The sequence below is a fragment of the Stenella coeruleoalba genome, assembly GCF_951394435.1.
Source record: "Stenella coeruleoalba genome assembly, chromosome: 4".
NCBI lineage: Eukaryota > Metazoa > Chordata > Mammalia > Artiodactyla > Delphinidae > Stenella > Stenella coeruleoalba.
In genome coordinates this window covers 22199415-22223234 of record NC_137149.1, presented here as the reverse complement: position 1 = coordinate 22223234, position 23820 = coordinate 22199415, and the positions used below count along the sequence as shown (strand labels likewise).

The window sequence follows — 23820 nt, the reverse complement described above, 5'->3', positions numbered from 1 at the left end:
AATATATTGTAGACTTAAAAACTCTATGAATCAAGTTTGTTTCTTCCATAACAAAATGATTGGCAGTTTTTGTTCCTCAAAGGAAAGTTGTAAAATACTCCACTTTAAAGATGAAAGCGTTAAAAATAATAAGCCTAGAGGCAAACTTCCTTTGTCTCTCTGACAGAATTACAAGTCAGACAACATCTTCCCTCCATTTATCTCACTTCTTTATGGCCATGAAAACACCTTCAAAATGTTCCCCCCTATGCATGAGTCAAGTCTACTATTTAAATGACACCCTCTCAATCAAGCATACCTGTCTAACCTATTCAATCAGAAACCTGCACTCTACCCCCTCCCACGGGCAGTTCTCATCCCACAATCCGCTCTACTTTTTCCCTCCTCCATTTGTTCAATAATTTTCTTATTATCAGGTTCATTGTCTTGCCTCTTTCTGTTAAAATGTGAGCTCGATGAGGGCAGAGGTCTTTGTCTGTTTTGTTCACTGACATATCCCAGGACCAAGAAGAGTACCTGGCACATACTGGGTAAAGAGTAAATGTTTGTTGAATTCAATACCTGTTGAATAGCATAGAAAGAAATAAACCCACGCACCTACGGTCAATTGATCTACGACAAAGGAGGCAAGAATATACAATGGAGAAAAGACAGTCTCTTCAATAAGTGGTGCTGAGAAAACTGGACAGATACAGGGAGAAGAATGAAATTAGAACATTCTCTAACACCATATACAAAAATAAACTAAAAATGGATGAGAAACTTAAATGTAAAACCTGATACTATAAAACTCCTAGAGGAAAACACAGGCAGAACACTCTTTGACATAAATCGCAGCAGTATCTTTTTGGATCCGTCTCCTAGAGTAATGGAAATAAAAACAAAAATAAACAAATGGGACCTAATTAAACGTAAAAGCTTTTGCACAGCAAAGGAAACCATAAAGAAAACAAAAAGACAACATGCAGGATGGGAGAAAACATTTGCAAATGATATGACCGACAAGGGATTAATCTCCGAAATATATAAACAGCTCATACAGCTCAATATCAAAAAACCCAAACAACCCAATCAAAAAATGGGCAGAAGATCTAAATAGAGATTTCTCCAAAGAAGACACACGGATGGCCAAAAGGCACATGAAAAGATGCTCAACATCACTAATTATTAGAGAAATGTAAATCAAAACTACAATGTAATATCATCTCACACCAGTCAGAATGGCCATCATCAAGAAATCTACACATTATAAATGCTGGAGAGGGTGTGGAGAGAAGGGAACCCTCCTACACTGTTGGTGGGAATTCAAGTTGGTACAGCGACTATGGAGAACAGTATGGAGCTTCCTTAAAAAACTAAAAATAGGGCTACTGTATGATCCTGCATTCCCACTCCTGGGCACATATCTGGACAAAACTCTAATTTGAAAAAATACTTTCACTCCAATGTTCACAGCAGCACTATTTACAATAGCCAAGACATGGAAGCAACCTAAATGTCCACCAACAGATGAATGGATAAAGAAGATGTGGTATATTTATACAATGGAATATTACTCAGCCATAAAAAAGAATGAAATAATGCCATTTGCATTATAAATATGAGCTAATAAATTTTCTATCCTTCTCCATTATTTCATGGACTGTCATATTAAGTGAAGTAAGCCAGACACAGAAAGACAAATATCATACGATACCCCTTATATGTGAAATCTAGGGGGAAAATGACACGATGAACTTATATACAAAACAGAAATAGAGCCATAGACATAGAAAAGAAACATGTTTACCAAGGGGAAAAGGGGGGGGAGGGATAAATTAGGAGTTTGGGACTAACATACATACACTACTATATATAAAACAGATAACCAATAAGGACCTACTGTTTAGCACAAGGAACTATACTCAATATTTTGTAATAACCTGTAAGGGAAAGGAATCTGAAAAAATATATATATATGTATATATGTGTGTATGTATAACTGAATCACTTTGCTGTACACCTCAAATTAACACTACGTTGTAAATCAACTATACTTCAATAAAAAAAGAAAAAAAAATCTTGTTGAAATAAAGTAAATTAGTAATCCTTCATAAAAATGGACACTGCTCATCATATCACAAAACAATGTATTATTGTCCAGATTATGTTGTACAAAACAATTGAAAACTTCCTAAAAATTCATGTGACTATAAAACTGATTCTGTAAATAAGTGTATCAGAAAAGTCAAATTACTATTTCCCTTTTCAGAGTTGACACCTACAGAAGCTACACATTTATCCAAGCTTTTTATATGAATTGCTTTTAGAGTGGGAAAAAAACACAGGACTCTAAGATTCATGCAGTCCGATGTGCTATCAAGGTCACCATCCCTGGTGGACAGCCCCATGCACTGGCCAGGCCACTTCCAAGTAATGCAGCAAATCATCTTTTGTGAGTTAATTTGATCTGGGCAAATAGACCAAAGACATTGGGAGGTAAGACTTGAAAACAGGGTTTTAAAAAAAGTTGAGAAGAAATTTTTAATTTAAAAAATGTGTGTGACCAATTTGAAAGCATCTAGAGAAATAAACACATTTATATATTTATTATATATCAATAATGAGCTGGAAGGAGAGGAAAGATGACTTTTTAATTTATCAAATAAATAATAAAAATTGATAAATATGAGCTAATAAATTTTCTATCCTTTTTCTACAGGAAAAGGAGAAATGCAGACAAAACTGATGTTTGAAGTACTTATATAAAAGAGTTTTTCAAAACTTTTTAAACTGTGGAGGAGAAGAGAGTATGGAATATAGTAAACAAAAAGAAACTTAAATCTCATGCTCATGTTAAAGACTATGATATACATCAATTTACCTTGGTAGTTCAGTTCTGGATTAAGAAGAGTGAACTTGGGACTTCCCTGGTGGCGCAGTGGTTAAGAATCTGCCTGCCAATGCACGGGACACGGGTTTGAGCCCTGGTCCGGGAAGATCCCACATGCCGCGGAGCAACTAAGCCCATGCGCCACAACTACTGAGCCTGCGCTCTAGAACCCACGAGCCACAACTACTGAGCCCACGTGCTGCAACTACTGAAGCCCGCACGCCTAGAGCCTGTGCTCCGCAACAAGACAAGCCACTGCAGTGAGAAGCCCATGCACTTCAGCGAAGAGTAGCCCCCGTTCGCTGCAACTAGAGAAAGCCCACACGCAGCAACGAAGGCCCAACACAGCCAAAAATTAATTAATTATTTTTTTAAAAAGAGTGAACTTTGTGGTGGATGAGTTCCATGATATCTACATACACTAGAGTTCATCATTATGGCTCTCCTGTTTTACCTGTATTTTGCAGATATATTGTTCAAGAAAGTCAAAGATGCTCTTATTTTCCCAAATAATAACATTTTAAAGATTTTAATCCTTTTTTTTAAACATGTCCATATATCCTCCCCCCTCTCTCATAAATACACACACACACACACAGAGTACATCTTCACTTTATAGTGAGATGATATGGAAAGAAACAAATACTGGGAGGGAGAATAAAGTGAAACCTAAGCTAAACGTATGAAGAATTTTACTGTCCAGGAAATTCTTTAAGCAACTATTATCCTAGTCAGCACAACTTGGCTCCTGGATTGTCAGTTCCTTTCTTTTTTTTTTGCGGTACGCGGGCCTCTCACTGTTGTGGCCTCTCCCGTTGCGGAGCACAGGCTCCGGAGGCGCAGGCTCAGAGCCATGGCTCACGGGCCCAGCCGCTCCGCGGCATGTGGGATCCTCCTGGACCGGGGCACGAACCCACGTCCCCTGCATCGGCAGGCGGACTCTCAACCACTGCGCCACCAGGGAAGCCCTGTCAGTTCCTTTTTAAATTACCTTGGAACTTGTTCAGTAGCAAATGCAGCATTTTTACATAAAGTACATGCTCAATAAGTGTTTCAGCATAGATCTCTATGTGAAAATCTCATCAAATTACTTGGCCTCAAAAGTCTAATTTACTTCCAAATACAAATGATATTGTGTGGAATGAAACTATCATGTTAAATATTGATTTAACACAAAGGTTTTCCAGGAACTGTTTTAGGTCTTGGGAATAAAATAGTGAGGAAAAATTACAGGTGGTCCTTACCCTCATAGAACCTAGTGGGAGAAAGACAGGAATCAAATACACAAATACAAAATTGCAAACGGTGATACATAGTATTAGGAGAGCTCCAGGGAGTATAATGCGGGGTATCCTGGAAAGCTATCCGGAGGAGGTGACCTTGAACTGAAATCTAAAAAGTGAATAGTAATTAACTAGGCTAAAAGGACAGGACAGTGTGTGGGAGATGGAGAGAAAATTATTCCAGCAAATGTCCATGAAGCACCTTATGAAAAAACAAAAGCTATAGAAATGTTTATATAACGGTGGGTGTTTATCATTTGAATAGTAAAAATAGAAAATAGTGATGTAATGTCAAATGACAGAGACCATGCAACATTTTTTAAAAAACGTAAATGAGTAGCTCTTTCCCTTTTATATGAATATAAACTGTGGCATCCACATCAGTTTCCTCCTTCTTCTTATGTAAGATATGTAGCTAGAATCACTGAAGGGGTATGATAATATCTCTCTTAGATGTATACACTTCTGGTAAATTTAAATTACTGTAGTTTTCATACTTCTCTTCCTTGCACATAGTAGAAACCCCAAGTCAATGATTGTTGGATCAAATTAAATTTTCCTAACAGGAATTTATATGGTACAGAAAATAATCATAACTAATGACAAAGATATCATTTCTCATACCAGTTTATTTTATTTTTAAACAACAAGAGTTAAGTGGTGCTATAATTTTATGAGACAAATGAGGTTCAAAAAAGTTAAGTAAAAATTTTCAAGGTCATACTGCTAGAAGTGGTAGGCAATTTGTGCACCCAATTTCAATTGACGCTCAAATTCCTGCCTGTACCACCTTACCCACACGATGTTCAATTCCTGACAAAGAACTGGTCCCCAAATCACTTGTGCATCAGACAAACTTAGGTGCTATTTTCAAACATTTCATGAAACAATTTCAAATTACAGTTTGCATAGGGCTTTCTCTTCCTTCCACCCTTAAAAATATGACTTTATTAATTTTTTTTAGCCTTTTATTCAGTGAGAACTTGTTGCTTAGGAAACTTTCAAATAAAAACCTTTAAAATTTTGACTTTCGTATACTTGAGCGCTGAGGAGACACATCAACTGCAGAAATGTTAAGTTCTTGTATTACCTAAATATCCATAAAATGTGACTGAAGTTAGTAATAACGAAGCAGTGTAGAAACAGTGTACTTCACCGATTCTAAAATCTCATCAAACTTCCAACTCAACATGACACAATGCTAAGAAGTCACTGTTAGGAAGATATATTTCTCTTTTAGAAATGTTAAAATGTGAAGAAAATGTGAGAAAATGTGGGCCTTAGAATTGATGAAAATGATAGTGAGAGGCTCTAAGATACTTCCTCTCCTGTGGTGGCTCCTCACAGATGCCCAGCATTCTACATCCAGGGAGCCTGGTCTTCTCGGCTCCTATGTGATGGATGCTGTATACTCAATTGCCAGGCAGTGAAGGTCATAAAACCCACACCTGGATTCACTGAAAGTTAAACCAAGGAAGAATGCTTTCTTTTTCATTCTTGTTTCTCCTGATGTTACTCTCCATTTAATTAAAAAAAATAAAACTAAAGAGTTACATGAATAATTCTGTGATTGAAAACATAAGCTTGGTATATTTAAACTTCTAAATTGTAACTTAAAATAGAATTCTAACAACCTTTGACCTGACAAATGTGACTCTCCCCGTATGTCTGCTGTAACACCATTCTAAAAAGGGATTACATTCTGTTCTTCAGCTGCCTAGCTTTTTCATAGTACTTTTTCATAGCACTATACAAACAGTGGCCAAAATCCTTAAGGGATAAGATTTAGTTTCTAAAGTAACTTTATACTTTTTTTTTTTTTTTTTTTTTTTTGCGGTACGTGGGCCTCTCACTGTTGTGGCCTCTCCCGCTGCGGAGCACAGGCTCCGGACGCGCAGGCTCAGCGGCCATGGCTCACAGGCCCAGCCGCTCCGCGGCATGTGGGATCTTCCCGGACTGGGGCACGAACCCGTGTCCCCTGCATCGGCAGGCGGACTCTCAACCACTGCGCCACCAGGGAAGCCCTATACGTTAAGTATTTTAAGTGTTATATTCGTAATTCTATTTCTACACGAGTACATAGATTTTATTTTTCCAAGTTTTTATATTAATACTTTTAAAATATTGCATTAAAGCAAACAATTTAAGACTACAATGCACATATTAAAAAATAGATTCAGGTTTTTGAAGCTTTCATTTTAAAATAATTTAAGATATAAGTCTTCTTTAAGTTCTTCAAAGGACGCAATATTATGCAGTAATCAGTTTCATTTCAGAGCATATTTATCACTAAAGCTAGCTAAATTGGGGCTATATATAAAAAATGCATAGTCTCACAATCTTCATGTGCTTTTTAAAGTGAATAATATACTACAGATTTCTTATAGTAAAAGCATAATATAAATGAAACCCCTTTGGGTTGGGTTGTACAACATACTCACATATATTTCTAATAACACATAGGATGTGTGACAAATACATGGTAATCCACGCTGAAAGTCCAGTAAAGAGTGGAAAAGTAAAGCAGACACTAGCAGCCTTCTAGATTTATAGAACATCTGAGCCAGGCTTCTGCCTCTTGGGAATGGCGCCCAAGGTCACAATACAAGGCACAGCGGAGACCTACAGTCATTTCCTGGCTCCTGATCCAACAGGTGTTCCACCTATTGATTACTATCTATGGTGCTTTGGAGAAAGTAGTCAATTTTTATTGGTTTCTGAAATATCTTTATATGGTCAAAAATTCTTCCTACTTGTTTAGCTGTTCTGCTCTATAATGAAATATAACCTCTCTCATTAATGTGATAGAATATATCTATGATCTCTCAAATGATTTTTTTCTTTATCCACAGAGTCTGTCAGAAGCCTAAAATACCTAGAAATCAACCACTGTTTTGTAGTTTGATTTGTCTTTGTCTTTTAAATGTCATGTCTACCCAATCCTCAGAAGAATGCATTTACTCACCTAGAACCTCTACTGTATGCCCAGCCCACTGCCAGATTCTGGATGGTCTTTGCCTTCAGGGAGTACTAAGCAGCAGCTTGAAGTCAAAAGACTTCAAGAAAAGAGGTCTAAGATGGACATGTCAAGATAACTCACAAGCTTGCAGAAACAGGAGGCCCATTGCTAAAACAACTGCCAGCAAGAGAAAGGAATGCTATTTTATGTGTTTAACCAAATAAAACCTCGACAAGGCAGATGTTGCTGAAAGAACTCGGAATTTGGAAACTCGAGCTCCGGCAGCATTACTTATTAGCTGTGTGACTTTCATTGCCCCAGAACCTGTAGAACTCCTATACCTATAAAACTCGGATAACACCCATTCCACAAGCTATCTTCCTTTAAAAAAGTTGTTGACACACAAACAAAATACTACAGTGAGGCAGAATTTTTTTCCTTTGATGCATTAAACAGCAGTGGAAACTCTGCCTAAACTCTGCCAACTCATGCCAGCAAGACTGGCTAGGTCAAGTGTATGACCAAGCAACGCTCTCTGCAGGTGATGGATGTGGACGTAATGTGTTGGTGTTTAGTTTATTCTCTTACAGTCTTTTCCCTTTTTGTTAACCTCATTTGTCAGTTCATTGACATCCAACCCTTTTTCTTTCCAATGGCATCTTCTTCATACCTACCGAATCTATCAGAATATGAATAATCATAAAGAAAAATAATTTAAACAGTATTTAATAACAGTACAAACTTCTTTATTCATTAAGTCATAACTAATGTAAAATTTCCCTGAACCTAAACTCAAAAGAATGAGATTATTTCCATTACAGCCTTTTTCACACTGTACAAAAATTAGCTCTGTCCCAGCAGATTTTCTATACGTTCTAGACAAGAATAACTGGTCTTGTTTTTCCCCATGTTCCTAAAGTCCAGCTCAGTTCCTATAAAGTAAGTAGGGGATTATAAATCAAGTGAAGTTTAAAGTCTTGGATAAAAATTTATCTGATTAAGTTAATTCAATAAGGAAGGAAATTACTTTGACTGTTATATCCGTTTATAGTCTAAAAAAAATACACAGATATTCCTGAATCTATTCACAGATGGAGTAAAAGCTTCTGCCATCTGGTTTATAGGTGAAATTATTTAATTTCATGTATAATTAGATGACGTATGTACTTGCCCAAAATCTAAAGATTTCCTATTTTGAAGAAAATGCAAAATTAAGTATAATCTGCAATCCTTTGTGCTGGAAATCTATACCATTTCTACCTCAGTCTTAAAATACGGCATCAAAAATAAAATCACAGGTTACTAAGCAAAAGAGCTTACAAGATAACTGATTACTTTTGCTGAATAAATACCTCATAGTTAAGTATATTAAATATGGCAATGGGTTTCATATAAAACACATACCAAAAAAAGTTAAAATTTATGGTAAGGAATATGAAATATTAAACAAAGATGACACAGATATGCCCTTGGAAATAGCATACATCTCCAAAGCAAACGCTCACAAGGAACATTCTGAGATGGTAACTGCCCGGGCTAGGTTTATTTTTATAGTCCGTTGCTAACACCATGACATGCTTTAATGGTTCTGTCAAACAACAGGACTTAAAAAAAAAAACACACACAAAACTGTACTAAATAAATCCTTTTGATCAATGCCATATCAGGATATCTTTTTTTAAATTGCAGTATTGATGGTAATATTAGTCAGATAAGGAATAAAATCCTTATCTGGATTTTCCTTGTAGGAAAGTTTTACTATACCTAAAAATAAGCAAGCCATTTATTCTAGAGGAAAATAAATTAAAATGCTACTCACAGGGAGAATAGCAGTATTCATGTAATTCATTTACCTTCAAGAAACATACTTTAAAACTTATTTCCCTGATTATAGGTTATAAATATCAAAAATCAGCATGCCCCTTATTTTCTATTATTAGCGCTAATTGTTTAGCTTTGGGCTTGAACAATTAAATAAATGATAATGCCATTTATGTATATGTGGAAGTATGAACAGGCTTAGGGTGTAGAGATCAGAAATTCACTTTTGAGCATGTTAAGTTTGAGGGGTCTATAAGTTACCCAAGGAGAGATTTCAGAAAGGCATTTGGATATGTGAATGTGGGGTTACAGGTATAGGGATGAATGAATAAGGGAGCAACAGCATAGTGATTTAGAGTTAGGGACTCGGGTTCTGACTGCCTGGCTTGGAATCCTAGCTCTGTTACTTAGCAGCCGTTGGCCTTAATGAGTTATCTAACTCTGTGCCTGTTTCCTTATATCTAAAATGGAACAATAAATAGGTTTATGTGAGGATGAAATAAATAAACATACATTTAAAAACTTATAATCGTGCTCAATGAGTACTCTATAAGTTTTGACTACTATTATTCTCTCTAGCTACTCTAGTAGCTGTTATAGATGATACTTAGTCCTTGGGGGGACAGGGAGTATGTGAGAGAAAAGAGGAGACTCCAAGCCCAAGCCTTAATGAACCCCAATATTAGATGTCAGGAAGACAACAAAGGGAACTCAAATGTTCCCTGCTTGTGAAGCAGGAAAAAATACACCAGAAAAGGTGTCATGGAAACCACAAGAGGGGAAGCTGCCAAGAAGGCCCAGATGCTTGGTGACCCAGACTTTCATCCAGGCAGTGGCGGAGAGGAGCAGTGATGGTTCCCTAATGCTAGCGGCTCTCCACGTTCAGGTCCAGTTAAACGCCCAAAGAGGGAGACAACTTTCTTGAGGGCACAACATTTAGGAACTTCTTCCTGGTGTTTTAGCATCCCTTTTACATTTCTTTTTTTTTCACCTTTAAGTCTATTTCAACAAATAAAAGTAAAGTTTTCTTTAAAATAGAGAATGTCTTCATTCAACCCAGGACACACTGCTATATAAGAATATATAGTAATCCTTCTCAAATACAGTATATCCATTAAATAGCTTACAATTTTGTTCATTGATTTTACCTCAATTATATATATAATATATATAAATTAATTATATATAAATATTCATATGTAGAATACATAAATATATCTTTGAGTAATCCTGTTCTTGAAGGTCTAAGAAAAAAGGAAAGGCTTCTGTAGAGAGAGCCTGAATAGAGAAAATACGTTTACCTGGTCAGCACACAGGGTCTACAGCGACATGAAAAGACTAGAGTGTGTTATTTGCTTAAGCAGAGTTTCACCCTAAGTCAGATTCTGAAAATAAGCCATCACTCTAAACTCATCTACTTATTACTTTGGAAAGCACAGAAACTAAAATACAGCATAAGTTTCACTAAGGGAAAACCTTATGCTGGTGAGAAGGTGCTATTTGGTTAGAGCAAACAACTTCAGAAAATAGAAAGCACACACATTCAATGTGTGTATGGAATGTGTATATACGTTTAGCGGGAGGTTTGGACTAATGTTTGAAACCTTTTTTCAACCAAAAAACTAAATACAAGGTTTCATTTTCAGGAAACGTTACTGAATAATTTCATTGTTAATATGAAATGGTGATAACAAGAGGGTGGTTACACATTCTGGTTTGGGGCCTGGAGAACGTTGAATTTTGTTCTGTTCCTTGCATGCATGACCCAGGTCAGCTGTCTAGTGGGGAGCGGGCAGGGAGGAGAGGATTTTTGCTAGCATGTAGTGAAAACTGCAAACTCATTGCCATGAACAAGATGCACTCAAGCTAACCCTGCTGGGGAGCATACATCCCACATTGATAAACAATAAAGTTGCTGCCTAGATTTCTTTCAGGGTAGAACTGTCATCTCCTGATTATGAAAATAACAGAAGATCACTGTAGAAAGATTCAGACAGTATGGGAATGAGTAAGACAGCGTGCACATCTGCTGCAATCCCATGTACATTATGTTAACATATTTCCTTCAATTTTAGGATTCATGTTCTTAAATTTTCACGTTTCTGAAATCTGTAGGTAACTTAAAATTGACACCTACAGTTACAACAGTGTTTGTCTTACTAATATATCATACTACACAGCTGTTGCAAAGGATGAGGCCGCTCTGTAGGTAGCAACATGAATGAAGTGCCAGTCCTATTAACTGAAAAAAGAACAGGGCCGAACAGTGTGTGTGCTATACTATCATTTATATATTTATTTTTTTTTAAGGATGGATATTGATATGCTGGTATATGCATATTTATTTCTAGGAGGAATCACAAAGAATGGGTAAAAACTGTCTGTAAGGGTGGGGAGTGGAGTAGAGGGGTAGGAATGGACCATTGTTTTTTTTTTTTTGCGGTACGCGGGCCTCTCAGAGGCCCTCAGAGCTCTCCCGCTGCAGAGCACAGGCTCCGGACGCGCAGGCTCAGCGGCTGTGGCTCACGGGCCCAGCCGCTCCGCGGCATGTGGGATCTTCCCAGACCGGGGCACGAACCTGTGTCCCCTGCATCGGCAGGTGGACTCCCAACCACTGCGCCACCAGGGAAGCCCAGGAATGGACCTTTTTCATTGTATACCCTTTTCATCTTTTGAATGTTTATATTTTACTTATTTAAAAGTAACTGATTCATTAAAAAGCAAAAAATACTACATATTGTTATGGATACATGCATATGAAGTCAATATATAAAATCCACATGTAGGAAGGATTACACATCAAATTCATTAGTGTTTGTGTCTGGAGTGGGGGGGAAGAGAAGAATGGCCTGATTAGAGGAGACATCCTACGTAGCTATGAAGTTTTAATTCTCAGAAAATGATCTTAAGCAAATACGACAAAATATTAATATTTGTTAATGATGGTGGTATGTACGTGGGTGTGATACTATTCACTAGTACTTTAAATTTTGTTCAAAGGATCAAGATTAAAAAAAAAAAATCTCTCATGGATACTACTACACAGCCATCAGAACTGCCAAAATTAAAAAGAGAATACCAAAGGTTGGAGAGGATGTAAAGCAACTGGAACCCAGATACCATGTTGAAAGGACTGTAAAATCATATAACCACTTTGGAAGATGATCTGGCAGCTTCTTATAAAACTAAATAAACATGTACCCCATTAGCCAGCAATCTACTCACAGGTATTAATCCAGGAGAAATGAATACATATCCACAGGAAGACTTGTACTAGAATATTTATAGAAGCTGCTTTATTCACAAAAGCCAAAAAGTAGAAATAGCCCATCAGTAAAGGAGTAGATAAGTAAAGGAGTAGATAAGCAAACTGGTATATCCACACAATGAAATACTGTTCAGCAATAAAAAAGGAACAAACCACTGAAACTGGCAACAACGTGATGGCTCCTTAAAACATGATGCTGGGTGAGAGAAACTTACACAAAAGAATTTGGACTCTGTAAGTCTATTTATGTGAAGACCTAGAACAGGCAAAACAAATCTACGGTGGGAAAAAAAAAATCAGAACAATGGTTGTCAGAGAAGGGAGGTTGTGAGAAGGGCTGGGAGGCTGACTGAGGAAGGGGCATGAGATAACTTTCTAGGGTGATAGTGATGTGCCACATCTTGACAGGGGTTTGGATTACACAGGTGTACGCATTTGTCAAAACTCAGTAAAATGTTTAAGATATGTGCATTTTATTGTAAATGAATTTTGTCGCAAAAGGAAAAATAATATATAACCAAATATTAAACCCTGGCTAATGATATGCATGCTGCAGTATTTATGGGGAAGTATACTTATAACTGCAATTCATTTTGAAATGCATAAAAAAGATGGATTGATGAACAGATGGGTCAATGTGTGATAAAACAAGTGTAGTTAAATGTTAATGATAGAATCTAGGTGGCAGGTATATAGGCGTTCACTGTAAAATTCTTTTAAATTTTCTGTATGTTCAAACATTTTCATAACAAAATGTCGAAAAATATCTGGTTAAAATAGCTAGCTAGTATTCAAAACACATATATCTTATTTAGCATGGATCTCTTTGTCATTATATATTGGTCCACTTTATTAAGTATAGAGATTTTAAAGAGAAGTTTATGAGCATTACATTAAATTTCTGGGACCATCATAGAAGACACCATGTCTAAAATAAGTAAATACTGAATGTACTTCTTGATTTACAACTATGAGACCACACCGCATGTAAGACTGGATTTTAGGAATAGCCCAGTCTGTCTTCTATGCCCAGCTCTAACCCAGTTCACTATACTCTCAAAAAGAAGAGATGGCAGCATTCTGCTACACTCATAAAACGAGTAAGTGGACATCTCAAAGGCCACTGCCCATGTGGACACTGTCTCTCTACTCTTTCTTCCCTCCCTGAGGGGACACAAAGCAGGCCCCCTCCCCATCCCAGGCCACTTTACCCCCCATCCCAGCTGGCGTGACTGGCCCAAGAAAGGGTACAAATCTATTCTTAGAGATGCTCTACCTCTTGCTCAGGTGCTTCTAGGTGTGCGTTAGATCAGCGACCTCAAAGGATCACTAAAGCCAAGCTGAGGTTTAAATTGGGAAGAGAATCTGAGGCTTCGGCCTTTTAGTGAGCGAAAGGAATCAAGAATTCAGTTCAGCCTAGCTTACTGGACCACTGTAAAGAAATTCCAGCCAGAAGTAAGGCTTTTCTTCACCTCCCATCTGACCAGCTCTGCTATAGTACCTTGTGTCTGTCTCCGTGTGCATGTGGGTATCCACCACTCAGGGGCATCAAAAGGAGGAACGGCAGCTGCATAGAGTAGATGCCCTGATCATAATATCCACTAACAGCATCCTAATATCAGAAATCTTAAATGTACACCACTTCTTGTCTTTTTTCCCCATTAACTATAAATTGGGCACAGCTTCCCCAGTTGAAAGATACAGATTTATCTACCTCGTGCTTTCTAATCATGCTGACTTTAAATAGGAGTTTATGAGCATCTTGGCCCAGTGATTATTAAAGCAGATGTAGTAGTAAGACCAAGCACCTTAGGCTCTATTATCTTCCTTTACCTGAGCACCTAGATATTGGGGCCCTGAACTAGGGCATAAGGGCCTCACAAGAGGTTTGGGTATTTGTCACTGTGTGATAGTCCATATTTCCCATATATGTGCATTGTTACACTAAGCCAAAAAGTGACCTAGCCCATCAGTGTTTGGAATACAGGATGCCAAAAAACATAGTTTGTCAGATTTTTGTTTCCTTAATGAAGTGAATGACTACATGTTTTCCACATTATATATACTCCAGCTTTCTGTTTACAATACAGAATAATGCACAGAGAAATAATGATGAAAGAAAAATTCTGGAATTGATAAATTACTGAATTTTTTTTTTATCACTTACCTCGTTTGAGGGAATCGTGGCAAAGGGTTTGATGATGGCAGCTAATGGAATCTGAGCTTGCTTGGCCATATCTGACGTGCATGGGAAACAGTATGTTGTGCAACGGATGTATCGAGGACTTGCATTACCTGAAATATTCAAGGATGCATACTTAAAATCGGCTTAGAAAAAAAATCTGCCCTATAATATTTAAATATTTATAAAGGTACCTCTAGGACTTCCCTGGTGGCACAGTGGTTAAGAATGCCAATGCAGGGGACACAGGTTCAAGCCCTGGTCTGGGAAGATCCCACATGCTGCGGAGTGACTACACCTGTGTGCCACAACTACTGAGCCTGAGCTCTACAGCCTGTGAGCCACAACTACTGAGCCTGCGAGCCACAACTACTGAGCCCGTGTGCCACAACTACTGAAGCCTGTGCTCCATGACAAGAGAAGCCGCCACCACAATGAAAAATGCGCAACGCAATGAAGAGTAGCCCCCGCTTGCCGCAACAAGAGAAAGCCCGTGTGCAGCAATGAAGACCCAACGCAGCCAAAAATAAATAAATAAATAAAATTTATTTAAAAAATAAAGGTACTTCTAGACAATGCATTGTCTTCTTTGTAAAACTTCTTCATGATTTCTACAAAAAAGGTAGTATTGTCTAACTTTACAATCCATAGTCTAAGCACACTGTAGTTTCTTGTAAAATAAAACACTCTGCATTCTACTGCAAAAATATAAAAGAGATTTTAAACTTATTATTATTTTTCAGAAGCCGGGTATTAATATAGACGCTCAGAGACTTGAGAGGTGTTTAGATTCAATGGGAGAAATAAAGCAAAGGTACAAAACATAAGAATAAAATTTCTTCTTCATCCTCTTCTATCAATACATCTGCTATGGGAATGGTAAGTATTTGTATGCCATTTCACATCAGCAAGTTATACTTTGTCAAATATGATTCCATTTGACTATGAGTTTTTTTTTCTAAACTTGAAATTCAATTTAGAAATGAAAATTCTAGATAATAGAAATATGGGCTTCCCTGGTGGCGCAGTGGTTGAGAGTCCGCCTGCTGATGCAGGGGACACGGGTTCGTGCCCCAGTCCGGGAAGATCCCACGTGCCGCGGAGTGGCTGGGCCCGTGAGCCATGGCCGCTGAGCCTGCGCGTCCGGAGCCTGTGCTCCAAAACAGGAGAGGCCACAACAGTGAGAGGCCCGCGTACCACAAAAAAAAAAAAAATAATAAATAAAATAATAGAAATATTTTTTAAACACCCTAATCTATTTAAAAAACACATTAGGTTTCCTGACCAAATATTTTTTTCAAGGCATACATGAGAATTAAAACTCTATCCATGACATGAAGAATATTTTTAAATCACCAGAATAACTTATCTAAAATAAATTTTGAATTAAATTATAATGTATTTTGGCAAAAGAACATCAGATATTTACTGAGTGTCTACTAAGTTTTAGACTAGGTGCTTCCTTGCAGAGCTTATGTTCTTGCAGAGGACACAGACAGTAAGTATTAAACTCAATAAATGAGTAAATTATATAGGCCCTTAGAAGATGATAAATGCTATGAAGAAAGCATTTCTGGTTAAGGGGTGCCACAGTGGGAAGCAGGCCGCTATGTTAAATAGTTAGAGTTGGTCTTCATCACAAGGCAACATTTGAGCAAAGACTCCAAGGTGGCAAGGGATTTATCTGGCAGGTATCTGGCGCAAGGGCGTGCCTGGCCTGGTAGAGGAATGTCAGGAGCCTGACAGTGGGGTAAGTGGGGCACAGCAGCTGTTGAGGAGTTCAGAGAAGTCACAGAAGCCAGATTAGCTAGATGCTTGATACCATTTTTCAACCCTCTGGCTTGTACTCTGAATGAAATGGGGAGACACTGCCAAGCTTTGAGCAGAAAAGTGCTGTGATCGGACTTAGGTTGACTCTACCTGTGGTTTTCAGGATGGACTAATAGGGAGGAGAACCAGGAAGACCAGTTTGGAGGCTGTGCAGTAACAAGGTGAGAAACAGGGTGGCGGCGGGAACCAGCCTGATAGCAGCAGATTCTGGACATATTTTGAAGGTACAGTGGCTTACTTGTTGATGGGCATGATGTATGAGGTGTGAAGATGGGGGCTATGACAGAAGGACAGGGTTAGGGATGACTCCAAAGTTTCTGGCCTGAGGAATCAGAAGCACGAAGTTGCCACCAACAGAAAAGAGAAAGGCTGCAGGGAGGGAATGGGTTTTTTTTTTGTTTTTTTTTTTAAACAGATGTGTGGGTGGAGATCAGGAATCTGGGTTTGGACATGTCCATTTGGGAAATCTATTAAGCAATCAAACAGTGATGCTGAGCAAACACTTAGATACATGAGTCTTGGTGTTGGGCTGAAAGCTGAGCTGGAGATACACATTTGGGAGTTCTTAGCATATAGATGGCATTTGAAACCACAAAACTAGATTAAAGCCACCCAGGGAATCACGGTGGCCAGAGAAGAGAAGACGACCGAGGACTGAGCCCTTGGTCCTCTTAACATAAAGAAGCCAGAGGAAAAGGAGAAATCAGCTAAAGGACTGAGAAGGGAAAAAACAAGGGAGTCTGGGTGTGCTGGAGGTGAAGTGAAGGAAGTACATCAAGGAAAAGGCAGGAGCATCTGTGCCAGGCGGTGCCTCCAGATCAACATGACCGCTGGATTTATCAACGTGGAGGGTGGTGGAGACCCGGAAGACAGAATTGGTGGAATGGGGGAGTGAGGAGTGGGGGTGCGGTAGGGGGGCTGCCTAGAGTGAGTTTAAGAGAGAAAGGCAGGTGAGGAATTGGCAATAGTCCTTTCAAGTTTTATCGTGGAGGGGAGCAAAGAAAAGAGGGGTAGCTGGTAAAAGAAGTGGATCAAGAGAACATTTTTATTTTTTTAAGATAGGAGAAGATTTTTTAAAAGACGGGAATACTTGTGTAAAAGCGGAAATATTGATGACTTAAGAATAAAGAAGGGAAACTCATGGTAGCAACACACTTGAGTAGCGCACAGCAGGAGAGGCTGGCTTACAACCAGAGCACATTTGTGGCCAAATCAGGAAGGCAGAGCCTGATGACACATTACAACAGGGGGCTGATGTGATGGTGAGAACTCTCTTCTGATTGCGCACTTTTCTCAGAAAGGAGGAAGTAAGAGCAGCTCAAAGAAAGGATGGGAGGTTACCGGTTTCAGAAGGGATTGTGAAACAGTTACTAAGGAGAGTGGAAAAGTGAAAGGACTTGGGAAGGACAATGTGCTGGGAAGTTCATGGTCCTGAGTTTAAACAGACCGTGCAGTGTGGCTGTGAGCCTTTCTCTGGCCATGTTTCACTGCACAGGTGGGTCCAGAAAGAGGGGAAGGCTGGACCTAAGAAAGCTGAGTTTCTTTTCATCTTCAATCTATTATTGCCACATTTTACATTTTGGGGGGGACCAGCTAGAAATATGGATCTTTACATAAAATATTCTGATTTTTATATAATGGCAACTAATTCAAATAGAAACAAATTATTCTGTATGATTAATTAACATGACTGTAGGCTGAATCCAGTTCGGGGGCTCTGCTGCCGAGGGTCTGAGAAAAGGGAGAAATGTGGTACTAACAAAAAGGATAACAATAATAACGATAATTGACAGTGGGTTAGGCATTATTCTAAGACTGTTATATGTAAATTCACTTTCATCTCACAGTCGCCTATGAGGTTGATACCCTATGACCCGATTTTACAGAGGAGAAAACTGAGACACTGTGAGGTTAAGGGACTTAACTTAATCAAAGGGTTAGTAAATGGCAAAACTGGTATTAGAACCTATCACAATTCTCTACAACATCCCAGATAAGTTGGGTCCAGGTCTTGAATCCTGGATGAGGAGTTAAGACCAATCCTGTTTGCCCAGGGGCAATGATGGGACATTTTTTAGCAATATGATCAAATAAATACCTGAAGAAAATTAGTCTATTCAGAATGTACTGGATAGCTTCTGGGAGCAGGAAAAAAGATCAGAGACAGGTAGATGGGTCCATTGCTGTAAGAATCCAGGTGAATACTAACACAGGGTAAAACAAGAGTTTTGGCAACCGGAATAGAAGAAGAACTATTGGGTTGGCCAAAAAGTTCGTTCGGGTTTTTCTATAAGATGTTACAGAAAAACCCGAAGGAACTTTTTGGCCAACCCAATATTAGGTAGTAAATGTAAATATGCTTGAACCCTTATTATTGTATATTTCATATAACTTAGATAAAATCTTCCTCATTATCATCATCACACAAAGTTACACATAGTGGGAAATAAGAATTTTTGAATAAAGTATATTTTTTCATTGTACTCAATTTTCACTACTCAACATTTCCAATAATATATTGAAATTATTTGTTATCTTTAAAACACTTATCTTTTACAGTGAAATATGCATATGAATGAGCTCGTGAAGGTGACTAAACAAACTTGTTACAAGAAGATAATGCACACAAAGAATAAAATTTTTGAAAAGCAATGAAGAATTTGTTTTTTAAGCCAGTATACAGAAGTGGGGCGTGAAAGGTAAGGTAATAGTAGATAATTTAGCAACCTTGGTAATTAAGAGCCAAATTCCTAATATGCTTAATAAAGAAACTTATGGGATAATCTGACTAAAAACATTCAATAAGTTATTCATTCAACAAATATTTATGAAGCCAATCCCCATGCTAGAAGCTTAGAGACAGGACAGAATGAAGCTTCTGGCTTCAAGGTCTGGTAGAAGAGAATAATAATAAAACAGATAATTACAACATGGCTGGCAAGTATCACAGAAGAGCAAATCAATTATGAAGTGGCCCAAGGGAGGCAATGAGTCTGCCACGTGGATCAGAGGTGATTACACAAAGGATGCAGTGCTTGAACAGGGTCTTGTAGGATGGGCAGAAGCACAGAAACAAAGGACAAGTTGAGTCTTAAATTAGATCCTGCAGCCAAAGGCAAAGGAGTAATATTCTTGAAGTAGGTGTTTCTCTTCACTGGCTTTGCCACTAATCATTTGTGTGGCCCTGGGCGAATCACTTAACCTCTCTGGGCCTTAGTGCCCTCAGGTCTGTAAAGTGAGAGAGCACACTAAACGAAGTCCAAGGCTCCTTCTGTTTCTATATTTATATCTGTGAATTTCTGTGTGTGTCTGAGATCCTTGGGCTACATCCTAAAAAGTCTACTAATGCCCAGAAATAAACCCACATACCTACGGTCAATTAATCTACGACAAAGGAGGCAAGAATATACAATGGAGAAAAGACAGTCTCTTCAATAAGTGGTGCTGGGAAAACTGGACAGCTACATGTAAAAGAATGAAATTAGAACATTCTCTAACACCATACACAAAAAAAAACTCAAAATGGGTTAAAGACCTAAATGTAAGACCGAATACTATAAATCTCCTAGAGGGAAACATAGGCAGAACACTCTTTGACAAATTGCAGCAGTATCTTTTTCAATCCGTCTCTTAGAGTAATGGAAATAAAAACAAAAATAAACAAATGGGAGCTAATTAAACTTAAAAGCTTTTGCACAGCAAAGGAAACCATCAACAAGATGAAAAGACAACCTACAGAATGGGAGAAAATATATTTGCAAATGATGTTACCAACAAGGGATTAATCTCCAAAATATACAAACAGCTCATGCAGTTCAATATCAAAAACAAACCAACCAACCAACCAATCAAAAAAATGGGCAGAAGATCTCAATGGAGATTTCTCCAAAGACCTACAGATAGCCAAAAGGTACATGAAAAGATGCTTAACATCCCTAGTTATTAGAGAAATGCAAGTCAAAACTACAGTGAGGTATCATCTCACACCAGTCAGAATGGCCATCATCAAAAAGTCTACAAATAATAAATGCTGGAGAGGGTGTGGAGAGAAGGGAAACCCTCCTACGTTGGTGGGAATGTAAATTGGTGCAGCCACTATGGAGAACAGTATGGAGGTTCCTCAAAAAACTAAAAATAGAGCTACCATATGATCCTGCAATTCCACTCCAGGGGATATATCTGGAGAAAACCATAATTTGAAAAGATACGTGCACCCCAGTGTTCACTGCAGCACTATTTACAATAGCCAAGACATGGAAGCAACCTAAATGTCCATCAACAGATGAATGGGTAAAGATGTGGTATATTTATACAATGGAATATTACTCAGCCATAAAAAAGAATGAAATAATGCCATTTGAAGCAACATGGATGTACCTAGAGATTATCATACTAAGTGAAGTAAGCCAGACAAAGACAAATATCATGTGATATATGATATCACTTACATGTGGAATCTAAAAAAAAAAAAAGACAGGAATGAACTTACTTCCAAAACAGAAAGAGACTCACACAGACATAGAAAAGAAACTTACGGTTACCAAAGGGGAAAGGAGGGTTGGGGAGGGATAAATTAGGAGGTTGGGATTAACGTATACACACTACTGTGTATAAAATAGATAATCAGCAACGACCTACTGCATAGCACAGGGAACTCTGCTTAATATTTTGTAATAACCTATAAAGGAAAAGAATCTATATAAAACTGAATCATTCTGCTGTACATTTGAAACTAACATGATATTGTAAATCAACTATACTTCAATTAAAAAAAAATTTTTTAAAGCCTACTAATAAGTATTAACAAATAACCCAGGCTAAAGGAAGGGGCTTTACAGCAAATGGGATGTGACTGGGCCAACTTCGGGGCTCCCTCCATGGCAGGCAGGTCTTTCTTTTTGCCAAAGGCTGGGCTGCAGGCTATAGAGAGAAGATAATGATGTGGACCCTGCCATCCTAGTCTTTCCTTCTCTTTCTGCTTCTTCCTCATACTCTTTCCCTACATGTACCATATGATCCAGCAGTTCCACTCCTAGGTATACACCCAAGAGAACTGAAAGCAGGAACTCAAAGAGATACCTGTACACCAATGTTCATAGCTATGGCTATTCACTGTAGTCAAAAGATGGAAACAACCCAAATGTCCTTCAAAAGATAAATGGATAAACAAAATGCAGCATATACATAAAAGTGAATATCATTCAGCCCTAAAAAGGAATGAAATTCTGATACATGCTACAACATGGACGAACTTTGAAAATACTATGCTAAGTGAAATAAGCCAGACACAGGAGGACAAATATTGTATGAATCCACTTATGTGAGGCACCTAGACCAGGCCAATTATAGAGACAGAAAGTAGAATATGAGATACCAGGGGCTGGTGGAGTGGAGGAGTGGGCAGTGATTGTTTATTGAGTACTGAGTGTCAGTGCAGGTTGGTGAAAACCTTCTGGAAATGGATCATCATGACGGTGCCCAACGCTGTGAATGTAATTAATGTCACTGAATTGTACACTTAAAAATCATGAACACAGCAAAGTTTATTTTAGGTGTATTTAACCACAATAATAAAATCACCTCTACGTTCAAAAATAAAACAGAAAACAAAAAAACTGCACATGGTGCTCCTTAACACGTACACCCTCTCCCACTGCCAAACCTTAGCACATCCACTCTGCGGCCAGGCAACCTTTTCCTCTCCCGACGTCTCCACTTTTGTTCTGGTTTACACCTGCTCACTTGAGACTCAGCTTAGTTGTCCCCACTCTAGCAGGACAGGCTGGGTTAGTTACCTGACATATGAGTTCCCACAGCAATATTCCTTTTATCCTGCTATTGTAACAGTTTAATTAATACTAAGTTATCTCTTTTTCCCTGCCAGATTGTACACCCATTTAAGGATAGAACCGTGACTTTTATTTCTGAATAAAGGCAGTACGTGAGTGGTTAAGAGCATGGGCTCTAGCATCAAAATGCTGGGGTTCAAATTCTAGCTTTGCTTCCTATTAGCTGCGTATCTTGCGTAAGTTACCTAAGCATTCTGCACCTCCGTTTCACATTCTGTAAAATGAGAATGATATTAATGCTTATCTCATTAAGTTACAGGGGGGATTAAGCCACATAAAGTGTTTAGAAGACCATCTTAATGCATAGCAAGCACTTGATCAATATTAACCACGTTGGTATTAGGTACTGAATCAATATTTGCTGAATAAGTGAATGAATGAATGAACAAGTACGATCCTGCTCCTAAGTAGCTCATAGGCTCGTGGGAAAGACAGACCCAAAGCACAGTAAAATTTAATGGAACAAGAGCTATGAAAGAAGTGAATACAAAGCACTGTGGGGGAAGAAACTGTAGGAGATTTCGAAGAAAAAATTAAATTGAGTTTAGAAGAACTAAGAATTTCCCAACTAGAAAGGTGAGACTTATATATACCAAATACAGTTATTCAATAGCTATTTGTTGGGCAACCATTATATTCTAGATACCAGGTGAATTTCTAGGGGTACAACAGTGAACAAAAAACAGTCCCCAGTCCGTTGCAGAGAAAGCAGTACAAAGTGAGAATCAGAGACAGGAGGGGAAGGGGATGAGTTTGGTATGGCTGAGGCAGATGCAGAGGAAGAAACAGCCGAGAGATGAGGCTGGTAAGGAATATTCTTTAGGTCTGCAAAGTGCCTCAAACTAAAATATTAAATAAATAAATAAATATTAAAAACATGAACATAACATTTACTATTAGGTTGAAATGAAATTGCCATTCTTGTAGGTCAACAATAATAGAAAAAAATCAGTAATTTCATATACCTCAACCTATTATATACCAGGTCCTAAGTGCTTAACAAATGTGAATTCATTTAAGTTTGGATGGATTCTGTAAGTAGTCAGGAACAGATTATTTTTAGAATAGAAAATGAAGTAATCTGAAGTGTGTTTTAATATTAATACCTATAACAGTAACATCATCTGTGACTTACATCAACCCCTTCTACATGTCGAGCCCCCATACATATAAACATACATACGTGCGCACACACGCACACACGAGTCATCTCTAACCCGTACATTGCCCCTGCAGGGCAGGTCTTAGTCCTAACATCTTACAGAGGGTGACACTGAGGTTCAGAGAGGTGGGATAAGCAGAGCTCAGGACACTAAGGAAGAGACCCTGGATTTGCGTGCAGGCGTGTGAGGCTCCCAATCGCAGCGCTTTCTGCCTCGCTGTGCTGCCTGCCCTGTAAGGACAGTGCCGAAGGCAGCACAGAGGAGGGACTGAAGGGAGGGGAGCCCCGTCTGGAAACTGGTGGCTTGACAACTTTGAGATGAGACAACACGATTGCCTGTATACCAATGTTATATTTCCAGGACTGAGTATATGACCCATTGAAAGGGTTTATTCAGAATCTGAGATGCCACATCTCATCAGGCTATATTTTAACTTGCCATAAATAACAGAATAATATATTCCCAGAAAGATCAAACCTGCACGAGCCTTGACAGATGTATGAAACTGATAGCAGACATGGGACAGAGGCAGTAGAGACAGAGCTCAGCCTCTCCTCATCCCAGTTTAAAAGTAGGAAACCAGAACCCCAAAT

At 38.4% G+C, this 23820-nt stretch overlaps 1 protein-coding gene across 2 annotated transcripts in view; it reads right to left on the bottom strand.

Annotated features, from left to right (window-relative positions):
• The window catches only part of SEC24D (SEC24 homolog D, COPII coat complex component), a 116828-nt gene that overhangs the window by 58225 nt on the left and 34783 nt on the right, over positions 1–23820 (bottom strand). For both annotated transcript variants that reach the window (XM_079919963.1, XM_079919964.1), the window contains exon 8: positions 14371–14498. In XM_079919963.1, the coding sequence (XP_079776089.1) occupies positions 14371–14498 (128 nt within the window). The remainder of the gene's footprint in view (positions 1–14370; positions 14499–23820) is intronic.